The sequence below is a fragment of the Triplophysa rosa genome, linkage group LG20 (assembly GCF_024868665.1).
Source record: "Triplophysa rosa linkage group LG20, Trosa_1v2, whole genome shotgun sequence".
NCBI lineage: Eukaryota > Metazoa > Chordata > Actinopteri > Cypriniformes > Nemacheilidae > Triplophysa > Triplophysa rosa.
The window spans coordinates 21,057,066-21,071,097 of NC_079909.1; the positions used below are offsets into that span (position 1 = coordinate 21,057,066).

The following is a 14,032-nucleotide window of genomic DNA, read 5'->3' on the forward strand; positions in this document are numbered from 1 at the left end:
TCTGTATTTGTGTCTGTCCGTCCGTCTTTGTGTCTGTCTGTCCGTCTGTCTTTGTGTCTGTCTGTCTTTGGGTCTGTCTGTCTGTCCGTCCGTCCGTCCATCTTTGTGTCTGTCCGCCTGTCTGTCTGTCCGTCCGTCCGTCCGTCTGTCTGTTCGTTTGTCCGTCTGTCTGTCTGTCCGTCCATCTTTGTGTCTGTCTGTCTCTGTGTGTGTGTGTGTGTGTGTGTGTGTGTCTTTGTTTCTGTCTGTGTGTGTGTGTGTGTGTGTGTGTGTCTTTGTTTCTGTGTGTGTGTGTGTGTGTGTTTGTCTGTCTGTCTGATGGCTTTTTTGTGATGTCACAGCAGTAGACTGATGTCCTCAGATGTTCACTCTCAGGTGTGTGTGTCTGTGTGTGAAGGGTAAACCCTACGGTATGGGGACAAAATGTCCCCACAAAGATGGCAATATCCAAAACCCTTGTCCTTGTGGGGACATTTTTTTGTCCCCATGAGGAAACAAGCTTATAAATCATACAGAATGAACTTTTGTGAAAATGTAAAAGAGCAGACAGTTGTGTGTGATTGTTAGGGTTAGGGGGAGGGAATATGAGATACAGTTTGTACAGTATAAAAACCATTGTGTCTATGGAATGTCCCCATAAAACATGGAAACCCAACATGTGTGTGTGTGTGTGTGTGTGTGTGTTTTCTGCAGTACGAGGTGCCGCTTCTTGTTTGAGTTGTAAAACATTTTCATGTCATGTCTTCTGTATGTATGAATGATGTATGTCACGTGTGTGAGCTGTAGCTGTGTTTGACTTCTCTGCTGTATTGAAATGAAGGAGCATCATGAACACACATACGATGAGGGTTCTCTCACCTCCATCACATCACATCACATCACAGGCCGGTAATCCCCTGGACGGCAGCCCGAACCCTCACTTCCTCATCAGTGCTCTTCTGTCCTCTGATTGGTTCTTCTCTAGCCTATCAGCCGTCAGCATTGCTCTAATGCTCGTAGGTGTTCTAGAACTTTACGCACCCAACCACCACGACCACAGAGGAAGTTTGAAACAGGAAGTCACTTTCACTAGTCCATTTTTTTATTCTGTAGAGAAATGCGTCTGCTTTCGTTTACACTTGGATTGAGATATGAACGCGGCTCTGATTTCTCCTGCTTCTCTCCCGGCGATCTCAGAAGCCATGTCGTTGTTTGTTTTTCATGAGTGAACGAGTTGTAGAGCTTCACAGGTGGATGTGTAAGCGATATAACAGAACGCTCTTCATTCTGCTCCTCCAGGCTTTATTTCAGGCTTTAACGTTTCTTTCATGTTTTAGATCTGCGTGGTTTGCCAGTGGTTCCTCGTGGCATGACGACCACTAACAAAGGAAACAAAGCCTTGAAGGTGAGCGCCGCCATCTCTCGCCGTTTATTCACAAAATATAAGTCCTTTTTTCTTCTGCGTTTAACGAAACGTTTCTCGTCCCCGTTCCTTCTGTCAGGTGAAGAGGGAGCCGGGGGAAAATGGGACGAGCCTCACGGACGACGAGCTGGTGTCCATGTCCGTCCGCGAGCTCAACCAACACCTGCGTGGTCTGTCCAAAGAAGAGATTCTGCAGCTGAAGCAGCGCAGGCGGACGCTGAAGAACCGGGGCTACGCCGCCAGCTGCCGTGTCAAACGCGTCACCCAGAAGGAGGAGCTGGAGCGGCAGAAGGCGGAGCTACAGCAGGAAGTGGAAAAGCTGGCCTCGGAGAACGCCAGCATGAAGGTGGAGCTGGACACGCTGCGATCCAAATACGAGGCTCTGCAGAGCTTCGCCAGAACTGTGGCCCGAGGGCCCGTGGCCCCCATATCCAACGCAGCCGTACCCGTGTCTCCACGCGGCCCCCTGGCCTCCGTCATTGGGCCGCTCATTCCCGGAAAGGTGGGAGCCACGAGCGTCATCACGATAGTCAAGTCGAAGACTGATGCCAGGTCTTAGTATCGCAGACGGGCGAGAGGATTGGTCAGTGCATGATGCTTTAGGTGAAGGACCTTTCGATTCCTTCCGCCAGAATATACTCTCTCTCTCGTGTGGTTTACGAACGGAGGAAAACGCACGTAGGACGGTTCATTCACTTGGGCTTCCAAAACACCATCTCCAAATTATCTCCAAAAAAAGAAAACGACGACGAACATGCAGCCTACGTTCTCATCGTTTTGTACAAATATCGGCTACTTTTGTATTGGGTCCAAGAGTCTGTGTTTATGTTCTTGTCATTTTTATACGGTGCATTTGATGTATCGACACGTTTCCGTCCTTTTGTTTACGGACCGCAGGCACAAAACACTTTACGCTGGTCAGGCTTCTTCCAGAGGGAGAAATCGATGTATGAGAGTATCGTTTAATAACGAGGGGAACGCCCTTTACCTGAGCTTCATTAATGCACTGACCAATCAGCGATGGGCAGGAGGAGAGGAGGCGGAGTCGTTCATATGGTAGCTATCAGGATCTGCCAGCAGTTCATTTGCAGAAAATCTTCTTTGAGACTTTTATTGGCGAGGCAATAACATGTTTGTGTTGAACTACAGCTTGTGTTTGATTTGTGGAACCTGTGAATCTGTCTTCTGTTGTCATTTGAGGAGTTGTTTACATCGCGGGTTCCACGTGTGTGATCTTCACAGTGAAGGTATTAATATCCCGTAATACCGTTTCTTTTTTTCATTGTCGATTCAAAACAAGGACAAAAGAAAAAACGACGACATCAACAGCAGACTTTTGCGTCTGTCGGGTGATGTCCATCCCACAAGCTTTACCATGAATTTGTTGCCGTGACATATTCGTAACGTATTCTGAAAATCTTTGTCTATATGGTGGAGTCTTGAATTTTATAAACGCAAAAAAAAAAAAGAAAAGAAACAAAAAAACAACAACCACAGAGTATCTTGCAGTATTTATAAAATGTTTAAAAAAGAAATCTAAAGTTGTTTGATAGCTCTCTTTTTTGCAATTGTACCAAAAGTGGCTTAACTATTGAAGTCAATAGCTTTTCTAGTGACTCTAGGCGCGTGAAACTGTGGACTAGCGCGTGTGGTGTGATTTGTACCGGTGAGGTGGCGCTGTTGTTTATCACGTGGATGTGATGCTTTTATCCAGCGGACTCAAACGCAGACGATGAGCTCGGTTTACCCAGAATCCCCGCGGCGTGAGACTGCACATACACACGCATGACATCTGCTTGACTTCTCAGGAAAGTGAAACTGCCGCAGGGCTTTCTGGGAAGGACTGCGTCCTCATCCCTTGCGTTTGACCCGTTTCATGTGAAGTGTGACTTTCTTTTCTTGTTTCTTTTTAAATAAATATATATATATATATATATAAATATATATATTTTGGTGTACACTGTTTTTATGCTACGGTTATATTTGTTGTTGTTTTTCTTTGGTTTTTGCTTTGAACGCCAGGGAAGCGAGTCGTGTCTCTTGTATCGGCACTGATTTAAACCGTGAAAACAGTGACGCGTCTCTGATGTTTGACTGCTGTGAAAATCACTCGATTCTTCTTTAAAACAAAGTGTTTCGCTATTGATGCGTTTTCGCCACATCTGCACTATTATTACACAGAGTTTCATGTGTGAACGAACGACTCTGAAACGATTCATTGTAAGAATGAATCGCTACGTGAATTGTTCGGTAATATGAAAGCAGTATAGATGTAAAGAAACGCAACAGGACGACATGTGTACTGGAATAATGATGTCTTCAGCGGCACAAGATTCTTTAGCCTTTTAATCTTGTGATCAGATTCGTGTATTATTCTGGATGTAGATGGGCGGCGGCGGCTTCCTCTGACTGGCTCATCTGTGAAATGGTTTCGTCATGTTCTTTAGTCCGTCTCGGCGTCGCTTTCGTAACAATGGTAACGTTCTCCTATCAGCCGTGGCGTGTCCAGCATTTATAGTCGATATATCGAAAGGATTCGAAGAAAAAATATTCTAGCTTACTTGCAAACGATGATAATGTGATTTTTGTTGTATGTCTGGTAGCAGTACTGGCCGATAAAGACTTTCTTGAATCTTCCACGTGTGGGGGGAGCGACTCCTCATGTGATCGTAATGTTTGTCGTGGTGTTAAAAGTGAACCTATGAAGTATATGCAAATCAGCCGCTGGTAGAGAGAAGGTCCATAGGAATAGAGTTCTCTGTTGTCTGTGAATAATGGCTTGTGAGGATGTGACGAACACTCACGCTCACATTTCTGCAGAAATTGAGAATTTACCCAACAAGGGCTTCACAACCTGAACTTGGCATCAGTGGTTTCATTTCAACGAGTCGTTGTGTTTTTTCTTTCTTTCTGAAACAGTGCCATGTCCCAGGAGGCGAAGGAAAATAGTACTCTGTGGTAAAATAAGACAATCCTGAGTTTAGCCAACAGCCTCGGCTAGCGGTCTTATTAAAACCTGACAAATATACATCCTGCTTACACTAAAGGCACCGTTCGTTTCAAGAATGAGAATTCTGTCATCATTTATTCACTCTCATGCCACGTCACACCTGTACCTGTGTAGTCTGCAGAACACAAAAGAAGATATTTTGAAGAACAACACCGAACCTCATTGACTTCCATTGTATGAACACAAAAACATCGAGACATATCTGTTTCACTGTAGAAATACTCGCATACAGATTTACAACCACAGGAGAGAGAATAAATGATGACAGAAGTTTGATTTAAAGGGACAGTTCACCCATCAATGAACATCCGGTCATTATTTACTGTATAAATGTCTTTGTTCTGATGAACACAAAGAAAGATATTTGGAAGAATGTTAGTAATTTCAGTTCTGGGACAAAAAATATGTTGAACACATAATGAGATATTTTGAAGAATTTAGGAAAGCAAACAGTTCTGGAGCTCCTTTGATTACCATTTACATTTTTCCTACTGTGATAGTCGATGATGTCCCGGAACTGAAAATGACTGACATTCTTCCAAATATCTTTCTCTGTGTTCAGCAGCAAAAAAGGTTTGGAACAACTCGAGGGTGCGTAAATGGTGACAGAATTGTCATTTTTGGGTGCACTGTCCCTTTAAGATTGATTCTGCGATTGACAGACATGATTGACAGGCCTCAGTTCTGCGATCAATCTCTTCATAAGCAGATGGATGGAGAGCGAGCGGTCGACCTGCTGTCCGCTATCTTTGAAACTCTGTCCCAGTTTTGCTCAGACGTCCTCTGGATGGTGCCGTGTTTTCTCCTCTGAGCCTCATGGGACTCCCGTATTAACATGTTTTATTTAATCTCTGCATCACTTTAGATTTACTACTGAAGGGGTCAGTAAACGTCACGCGTCCTCTATCGTTGTGCTGATGACACTTGTTGGTGTTTATCGCAACCTGAAATTTGTGTTATACGGTTGAAATAAATGATTTGATCTATACGACATGTTTGGTCTGTATGCTGCACTTGACAAATGTAGATTTCAGCTTCTTAATGTTCTGTTCTTGTTGTTTAGAGTTGCCCCCCTCCCCGTTTTCTTCTTTGTTTTTGAACGTCACAGGAGTATATTGGTGACTCTATAAGCTGTTTATCACTGTACCGACATCTGTACGGTCAGAAATGTCGAGCTATACGTTGCTGTGAGTTTATTATGATGGATTTTTTTTGTCTGAAAAGAAATAATAAAACAGTTCTGTTGTTTTTCTCGATGGGGTGTATTAAATTAAGATATCCTAGTTCTTTGTATGGGAAATATAGATAGCGTGAAAGTCCATTTAATTGTAAGTATTTATCAACTAAGTTATTGTACCTTTGCAATTTGTAGATAAGTAATATAATGTATTGGTATATACTGATGAAGTTAACTGTATCAGTCAGTCCGGGGCGTTCTTTAATTTATTGATGTATATACTGTATGTTTGTTGATATACAGCTTACTTTATTTTGTATATGACTAATAAAATACATTTTGAAAAACATCTCGGGTGTGTTAATGGTTTTTTTATGACAGGTGAAATCTATAATGAGACTAATGACCTAATTTAGCATGCATAAGAAATATTCCTGAATTAAAACCTGTGTGCCATGAATAGCATTGCCACATTTTATTTGATTTTTTTCCAATGGACCCTGAAAAAAGAGAGCGAGCTCAGGAGAGAGACAGCACATGACCCAGTTTAAAGGCGCTCTCGGCGGGCGTATTTTTGGCCCTGACAATAGTAAAACATGACACGATCATGAGAGACGTCTACATTCTGCGACACCTCGGTGTTTGCTGATCCCTCTACACCACACATGTGTTCCTGACAACCACCGACGTCACTTCCTCTGTGACCTGTGTGTTAGTCTGAAGTCATTCTCAGATCAAAACTCGGTCCCAACATGCGCCACTTCTGCAGAAGAACTGGGCCATCTGAAAACACATTTGCTCACCTCACAGACATGACTGGTGATGATGCATTTCTATTTATTTACTTCAGAGTGAAACCTGGCTGGCAATATCAGAAAATATCCAAAGTCACAGAAATGCCTATATAGTTGGCCTACATATTTTGCTACTTGCCCTCATCGCTAACATTGAGATCGAATTGCTTAGAATTTTATCCCAAAATTAAAAACCAGTATGAAATAGTACCTACAATGATTTATTTTTATATATTGAGGCTTGTGAAGTTAGGTGTGTGCTTTTAAGTAGCCTAGTGATAAAACGAGCTTCTATAAGAATGAAATTAATAACGACGCAGTATTGCAATATTTTATAACAGTCTAAAGCTTTTTTATGCGTTCAGTTTATAGGAACAATTAATAATCTAATATAAATGAATGTATAAAAGTGATTCTAGAATGAACTGACTAAAATATTTGTATGTGTTTAGCCAAGTCGTTTATTCATTTATTTCGCTATTATTAGATAAATAAATTGAATAACTGCATATTTGGTCCTCTGGGGCAGTAATTAAGAAAAAGAAATGAAGGAGGTTTTGTTCCCATTTTTTCAATTTTACAAAGCGAATATTGTGGGCCGTACAGATCTGTTTCATGTTTAATTGCTTTTTTGTCAACAAAACATAACTTTATAATCAAACAATGATTTGGTGATTTTGATAAATACCACAAAAGTAGGTTTAGACGTATTAAAATATGATCCTTTGTTCTCATAAGCGCTTCATCCGGGTCTGCAGGGGGCAGTAGAGCTCATTTCCCGCTAATACAGAGCCTGAGCGCGCGCGCGTGACAGATAAAACATGGAGCGGCAAACCAATCTATTCTACACGATGAGGTTATTATGATAAATGTATTTGATAACAAAATCTTCACGAGAACAGTCGTTAAATCGCAGCGGAGTGCTCTGAATGTATGTGATTAAAGTAAAGCTGGTTTTAAATACTGTAGTGAGTCCGGATCCGGTGTAAACTCCAGTCCGGCGTTAACGGTCGTTGCTGTGGCGGAAATGTAAACATTTCGTGAAACAGAAGCCCACGGAGCTAGACAGTTTGTTTTTAAATATAAAACCGAGTGTGTTCTACTTATTGTTTAATCAAACGTATTGTTTTCATGCTCTTTCAATGACTGTTCTATACAGCCTTATTCCGTTTTAATGACGTTATTGTGGTATCTGTGTAGTCCACGACAGTGTTTGTTTATTCAAACGAAGCGACTTTAGCAAAGAAACACTGACATTAATACAAGGTGAGTGTGTTTTCATATTTCACTTTATAAAAGCTCGTGTTAGATTTATATTTCAATCTTCGTTTGACGTGTTTTTCAGTGTAATGGAGAGTTATGAAGATTTCATTCAGAGACACCGTGAGAGTCCAGCTGATGACGATGATGAAGATGAAGAGTCTGTCAGTAAACCTTCATCTGTCATCGTGTTTCATGGAGTCTGTGTCCTGCCTCCTCTGGTATGACGTCATCGTCATCATTACAACACATTGATCATGATCATCTCTGATTGTGTGTGAGTGTGTGTGTGTGTGTGTGTCAGCTGAGTGAGCGGCAGAGAGACCAGATGAGACTTCTGAGAGAAACAGTGTTGAGTGTGATGAAGAGCAGGAGACAGAAGACATCTGACAGCGTGAGTTACACACGTGTCATCAACTCTAGATAAATCCATAATGTAATGTAATATATGACCTCAAATGTGAAGCACTTACACATTCAACCGTCAGATACTGTACTTAAAGCTGAGTTTGCTGATTTTCATCCCTTATCCATGAAAAAAAAAAAGATTAAACGCAGAAATGTAAATTACATGAGAAAAAAATAGAAATAGATCAACAAATACAGACATAAACAGAACTAATGATGACCGTTTCAGTAGAAGGTAAGGTGGTTATTTAAACATTTTTCTACGTTTGCTTTGCTTTTAGCCACTTCTTTCGGTGATAATGAAGTGTTGTTTTATCTTTAGCATACATGACATGTGTGATCAACATTTGTGCTTGAGTGTTTCGTGTATGATATGTTCTGCTGATGTATTGTAATATTGAGTGACATGTGACCTGTGAGTTTCACCTGCTGTAAACTACCCCATCGCCGGGTGCATGCTTCAATGTGTGAAATTACTTTCATAGACAGTAATGTAATTGTGCAAATATAAACTAATGTCATTTTTTAAAAGAAATTGATGACTTTGACTAAGTAATGAAAAAGAGCAGCCGATAAGAGCTCGGAATTGATGGGAATATTGTAAAAAAAAGTGGCATGATAAATGCCAAGAGAAACTTTCTGCAAATTCTAGGCAAAAGGGGACTACAGTGAAGATCTTTTAAAAGGTTTATTTGATAGTTTAGATTATTTTAGTTGAAATATAACCCTCATAGTTGCCTTTGTGGCATTCCACAGTTTTGAAGAGCTTACTGTTTTTCTACAATGTGAATAAGGGAGTGAGTAAATGTTGAAAACCTCTCGACCGATAGTGCAGATTATAGTGTAGAGCAGAAATGATGAAGATATATTATATTATCTGTGCTGATCTGTCCTTCATCACACATTTAGACAGAGTGTTCACTGTAACGTGTGTGTGTGTGTGTGTGTGTGTGTGTGTGTAAAGGAGTTTAAAAGAGAAACAGTGACTGCAGACGTTCAGACGTCCAGCACTGAACACCAGACGAGTGATGACATCACACAGAGTCAAGAGATCTTCACCTGTCCTCCTCTGACATCAACCGCTCATGACGCCCAGCCAGCCAATCAGCCGAGAGCTTTTCCCGTGGAGGATTCTCTGGAGAAAACGCAGATCACAGGTGTGTTTCATGGTGCTGGCACAGCTCGTGGTCACTCCGATAAACATCCTCTCAGTGACATCAGCCACCAGATGATGATGTCATCAGGGTACGTGACCAATGAAAACACACATGTCACCTGTGATGACTCCAGCTGGGTGGAGAACAACGGATCCTCTGCAGGCTTCTGTTTAAATACCACTCGGTCGCCCAGTACAGGAAGTGACATCATCAGCCATGCTCCAGTGGACGGCTCAGCCTTAGAGGAGGAGACCGCAGACTCGGAGCCGTACCGCATGAGTCTTCAGAACCTTCTGAAGAAATCTCAGGATTACCGGCGACGCCAGCGGCTCCTGCGCAGTCAAGCGCCAACTCTGGAGTCCACCGACGAACACGGCCTGTCCGACAAAGAAAACCAGGAATTCCTTCCCAATCAGATTTGGAGGGCGGAGCTCAGCAACGCAAGAGAGAGGAGAAAAGTAAAACTGCAGCACTCCGATGCAGACACGGAGACGTCAGACGGCCGTCCTGAAGAACATCACGATTCTCTCACAGAGGAGTCCACTTCTGCCAAATCTCTGTACCTCTCCAAACAGAAACCTGTGGCTGTGTGCAGATCTTCTTCAGCAGCTGGCAGGAAGTTCTCCAGCGTCCCGGCACCCAAGTTCTGCTTGAGCCCTGCACGCAGTAAAAAGGCCTGCGGCGGGGTTCCCGTGCGGAAAACAGCTGTCTGTGTGGAGCGTGAGGAGGAATCGCTCTCCAGCCGTACGGATGACGGAGGGGCGCACGTGGACGGCAGCTCACAGCAAACACAGCAAATCGCCCAGTTAGAGTTCAACTTATCCAGTCTGAAAGCACTGATCTCAGATCTGGAGTCAACGCTCACGTCGTCACGCACAGAGAACAGCAGCTGCACGCTCATCACACACCCCTCACACAAGCCCTCCGGCGTCCTCATCGACTCGTCCAATCACAAACAACCCCATGACTCTGAAGAGAAGAAACACTGCTCCCTGATTGGCTCGTCGTTCTGTCAGTCGTATGACGTAGACGCCCCCTCCAGCCTCTGGACACAGTTGACCCCTGAGACGGGCGCTCATGAGGGCGTGTCTCGAGCCAAACGCAGACTCCTCATGAACGCCATGAGCCCTGAACCACACACAGGTCAGTAATCAAACGGAACTTTCAAGAACAAAAACATGCCGTACTTTAGCAAACGGCAAGCTTGTGAAACCATATGATGTTGATTAGTTTGGTCTTATTGTATATTTTCGTGTTTTTATTGGCACAAATCTGATTGGATGGAAAAGCCTGATGACTGTTGTGATACTGACTGATCAGTCTTTTTTCTGTCATGAATCATCAGTGGTGCAGACGTCTGCGCAGCCGCAGTCGGAGGATCGGGTGAGAGTTCTGTTGGAGGACGAGCGCAGACGACAGCAGGATTTACTGCAGGTGATCATCATCATCACAGCTCACTGACCTCAAACACACTTCGCACGTGTCAGGGCAACGCTTGTCAAACGGATTCAGGATGAATTTAAAGTGACGTTCAGTAAATCAACAGTCAATGTCTGTTATTCAGTCTTCGTTATATAGTCAAACGTTCCTGCTGATGTTTATTGTCTGATTCAATCCTGTAATGAGAGGTTACACAAGTCCAGCGCTGTCTGTCTGTCTAACAGCTGAAATGTCTTCATGATCTCTCTCTCTCGCTGTAGTGTTTTGATTCTGAAAATAAGTCCTGAGGACAGTAGAAAATTGATGATAGTACATGTTGCCTTCTTGCTTTTGTTTCAGTCTTTGGCTGTGCGATACCAGTTTCTGAGGAGCGTGTCCTTCCCTCGTCCCAGCATGGGCGCACGTCTGGAGGACACCTCGACCTCGTCTGTGTTCACAAGCCCCTCCCGCACACACCACACGTCACGTGTACGACTAGCAGCACACGACACACACACTGTGAAGTGTTTCAGAAGCTGTAGGGAAGTGACATCTGCTCACTGTCTTGTCTGTCTCGCAGCAGTCCTGTCTGTCTCTCCCTGCGTCCTGTCGCCCTCTGCTGGCGGCTGCAGTGAAAGGCTTCCTGACCCGAAGACTCCTGCGTACAGAACGTGTGTCACAGCTGGTCAGAACAGTTCAGGTGACAGCGATGGATGATTCGTGTGTGTGCTGTTGTGTGCTTTTAAACCCGTGTGTCAAGTTCTCCCTGGTTTTCTCGACTGCTGTTCAGACCAGATCATTTTAATAGCAGATGTTGTGTTCTCAGGACACGCAGCAGTTCCTGCATCAGACCACCGTCAGAGGAGATTTCAGCAGCCGACAGGATCTCATGCTACAGGAGCGAGTCTCTCTGCAGGTGAACAATCACACAGAATCATGACACCAAACCCAATCAGAATCTGCATTCTGCACGTGACTGCTTGTCTCTGTGTCTGCGTCATCAGCTGCGTGCCGCGCGATACGAGTTCCACAACATCATGTTCAACAGCAGCATCTGTGAGCGCATGAAGATGATTCATCAGGACAGACAGGTGACCAGAGAGAGACGCTTCAGAGAACACGTGAGGAACAACCTGCTGCTCATTCAAGAAATCCACACTCGATAACAGTAATGTTGCTCTATAGAAATGACTGGACGACGTCTTTACACTGACGCTACCGCGCCGCCATGTTGGTATGCCCACACCTTCTATTAAACAAATCACACATGAATGATAAATCAGTACCTTACCAGACCCCGTTTTCATATCTAAAGTCTCACTGTACATTCTTACAAAGCAAATTAGGTCTTAAGCATGTAAACGGGTAATTATTTAAAGTCTGGAATTTTCCCGTCTTATTACATCTAGAGTGAGTTACGTTCATTTTCATGACAGCAGCGTACACATCAGACCCGCAGACGAATGACACATGTGCTTCTTCTGAATACAAAGGCTGTATATGTTCATGAAGTCACGAAGCTTTATTTCTAAACATTTACACATGTGTGCAACTCACCAAGATACACTGATGTCCATTCGTCGCAATTCTGCCCAAAATAATCATCAACATTGGAACGCAACAATTCATTTAAACACATGTGAACTAAAAACGGGTCGCGCGCCTAATAAGCAGAAAAACGGTTATTTCAGATGGTCATTTTGACTGCAAGTCAATGGCGCTCTCTGTCCGTTGGGCATACCAAGATGGCGGCGCGATCGCTTCCGGTGGCTTCACCACCTGCCGTTGGTTGAGCGTTCTAGCCACAATCCAGTCGTTTTCATAGGTCAGTGGTTTGAACACGAGACTTCATCAGTCATGGAGAATGTGTTTATATTGATGTGTTTCAGGGGAATAAATTGAAGGGTTCACTGTCTGCTGCTACCAGAAAAGCTTTAGAACGCAAAAAACTGGCCATGTGAGTGTCACTATCACTATATCTCACTACAGACACAGCACGGTTTAAAGCACGTCATATGTCACATTTTTATTTGAGTTTGTCAAATCTGTATATTATATCAAAACAACTAAACATGATCAAACCAGCTGCATCAACATTCATTCTGATGATGATGATCTTTCACACGTTCACATGTCAAGTGTCTTTACTGTCTGCTTATCATCTCAAACTTTCACTACACACAACTTAGTATAACAATCATTTAGTTATTGCATACTACTGCAATATTCACAATGATTTGATATATTGTTCAGTCCTACATGATTTTCAATGCCGTCGTGTTGTGCTTTTATGAAGTATCATTTCAAAAGCAGTTATATGTAGAATGGGTGACCTGGAGGACCACCGGCTCTGTGCGAGGTGTGTTTCTCATCACAGTGTTTTTTTACTTGAAGAATTTCGTCAACAACCGCCAATTCATTTTATTTAGGTAGTGCTTTTCACAGTTTTGCATTGTTGCAAAGCAGCTTTCCATACAAAACTGAAGAGCGGTTGTGAAAATGACAGTGCTGATAGAGGGAATCTTGTTTCTAAAACCCTTATGTATGTATTTAGAAGAATAAGTAATAGATCTCACAGAATGAGAGAATGTGTGATTCCTGACATCTGTGATACTGTCACGATGTGTTTTGTGTCTGGTTTTAGGTTACAGAGGAAATCTACAGTCAGGTCAAAGTTTTCACCGTCTGGAGACGAGTCATGGACTCTTGTGCCAAAGATTTGTCGTGTTTCAAAGAAAACAAGTCCCCGGTGAACACGACCCATCACATCCAGCTGTGTGCCTTCATGAAGTTCTCCCTTTGTGCTTTTATTATGTTTGTTCAATGTTTTGCCAGCTCTTATTTATTTATGAGGTGTTATAACTTTTTTCAGACCCCCAGTCTGTACAAACCTTAATAAATGATTCTCATAATCATCCAAAGATCTTGACCTTCATTTAAATTCATTTAACAGACACTTTTATCCAAAGCCACTTACAGTTGAGGAATACAAGTGATTCATCTTAAGGCAATAGTGCCTGTAATACGAAGTTTCAGTCACAACATTCAGAAAGTATAAGCCAGTGAACAGACTAAAAAAGAGAGATATAGACAGATGTAGTATTTAATTTTAGTTACTGTAAGTGCTTTCGGAGATGAGTTTTTTGGCTGTCTGGATGGAATTGGGCCAAATTTCCACCAGAACCATTACCCTCCAGGCAACAACGCATATTTAATTATTTTTTAAATAAAATTTAAAATTCCAGTTTGAAAGACAACGCTGTCTGTCTATTGAAGTAAAACTCAAAATCGAACAATGTAAATGCAAAAAAGTGATCACATGATCCTCAGGGTCTTTGTGTCGCATGGCTCCATATTTTCTCCATCGAAAAGGGCATTTTTCATACCTTCTCATCTAGATAACAC

General features: G+C 42.7%; 2 protein-coding genes across 7 annotated transcripts; both read left to right on the top strand.

The window, feature by feature from the left end:
- Positions 1–6: 6 nt before the first annotated feature.
- On the top strand, positions 7–5,938 carry mafgb (v-maf avian musculoaponeurotic fibrosarcoma oncogene homolog Gb). 2 transcript variants are annotated; one of them, XM_057361875.1, is made up of 3 exons: positions 7–1,237; positions 1,317–1,384; positions 1,482–5,938. In XM_057361875.1, the coding sequence occupies exons 1-3, from the start codon at positions 1,201–1,203 to the stop codon at positions 1,959–1,961; spliced, it is 585 nt and encodes a 194-aa protein (XP_057217858.1). In that variant the 5' UTR covers positions 7–1,200; the 3' UTR covers positions 1,962–5,938. The 2 variants fall into 2 exon arrangements, with proteins under 2 accessions (XP_057217858.1, XP_057217859.1); XM_057361876.1 differs by having other exon boundaries at positions 7–1,229.
- Positions 5,939–6,390: 452 nt separating this feature from the next.
- On the top strand, positions 6,391–13,542 carry si:ch73-100l22.3 (centriolar coiled-coil protein of 110 kDa). Of its 5 annotated transcripts, none has more exons than XM_057361872.1 (12): positions 6,391–6,408; positions 7,584–7,649; positions 7,729–7,864; positions 7,948–8,037; positions 9,016–10,351; positions 10,554–10,642; positions 10,988–11,116; positions 11,208–11,327; positions 11,454–11,543; positions 11,632–11,748; positions 12,517–12,584; positions 13,272–13,542. In XM_057361872.1, the coding sequence occupies exons 3-12, from the start codon at positions 7,733–7,735 to the stop codon at positions 13,378–13,380; spliced, it is 2,280 nt and encodes a 759-aa protein (XP_057217855.1). In that variant the 5' UTR covers positions 6,391–6,408; positions 7,584–7,649; positions 7,729–7,732; the 3' UTR covers positions 13,381–13,542. The 5 variants fall into 5 exon arrangements, 4 of the variants coding, with proteins under 4 accessions (XP_057217855.1, XP_057217854.1, XP_057217856.1 ...); XM_057361871.1 differs by lacking the exon at positions 6,391–6,408 and adding an exon at positions 7,176–7,239; XM_057361873.1 differs by lacking the exon at positions 6,391–6,408 and having other exon boundaries at positions 7,256–7,649; positions 11,211–11,327.
- Positions 13,543–14,032: the final 490 nt, after the last annotated feature.

Bases quoted from the DNA above. Each gene is read 5' to 3' on its own strand.
- mafgb (XM_057361875.1), top strand. From the start codon at position 1,201: ATGAGTGAACGAGTTGTAGAGCTTCACAGGTGGATGT. The intron at 1,238-1,316 runs GTAAGCGATATA...TTCATGTTTTAG, and splicing joins AGAGCTTCACAGGTGGATGT to ATCTGCGTGGTTTGCCAGTG. The intron at 1,385-1,481 runs GTGAGCGCCGCC...TCCTTCTGTCAG, and splicing joins AAGGAAACAAAGCCTTGAAG to GTGAAGAGGGAGCCGGGGGA.
- si:ch73-100l22.3 (XM_057361872.1), top strand. From the start codon at position 7,733: ATGGAGAGTTATGAAGATTTCATTCAGAGACACCGTGAGAGTCCAGCT. The intron at 7,865-7,947 runs GTATGACGTCAT...TGTGTGTGTCAG, and splicing joins TCTGTGTCCTGCCTCCTCTG to CTGAGTGAGCGGCAGAGAGA. The intron at 11,328-11,453 runs GTGACAGCGATG...TTGTGTTCTCAG, and splicing joins AGCTGGTCAGAACAGTTCAG to GACACGCAGCAGTTCCTGCA.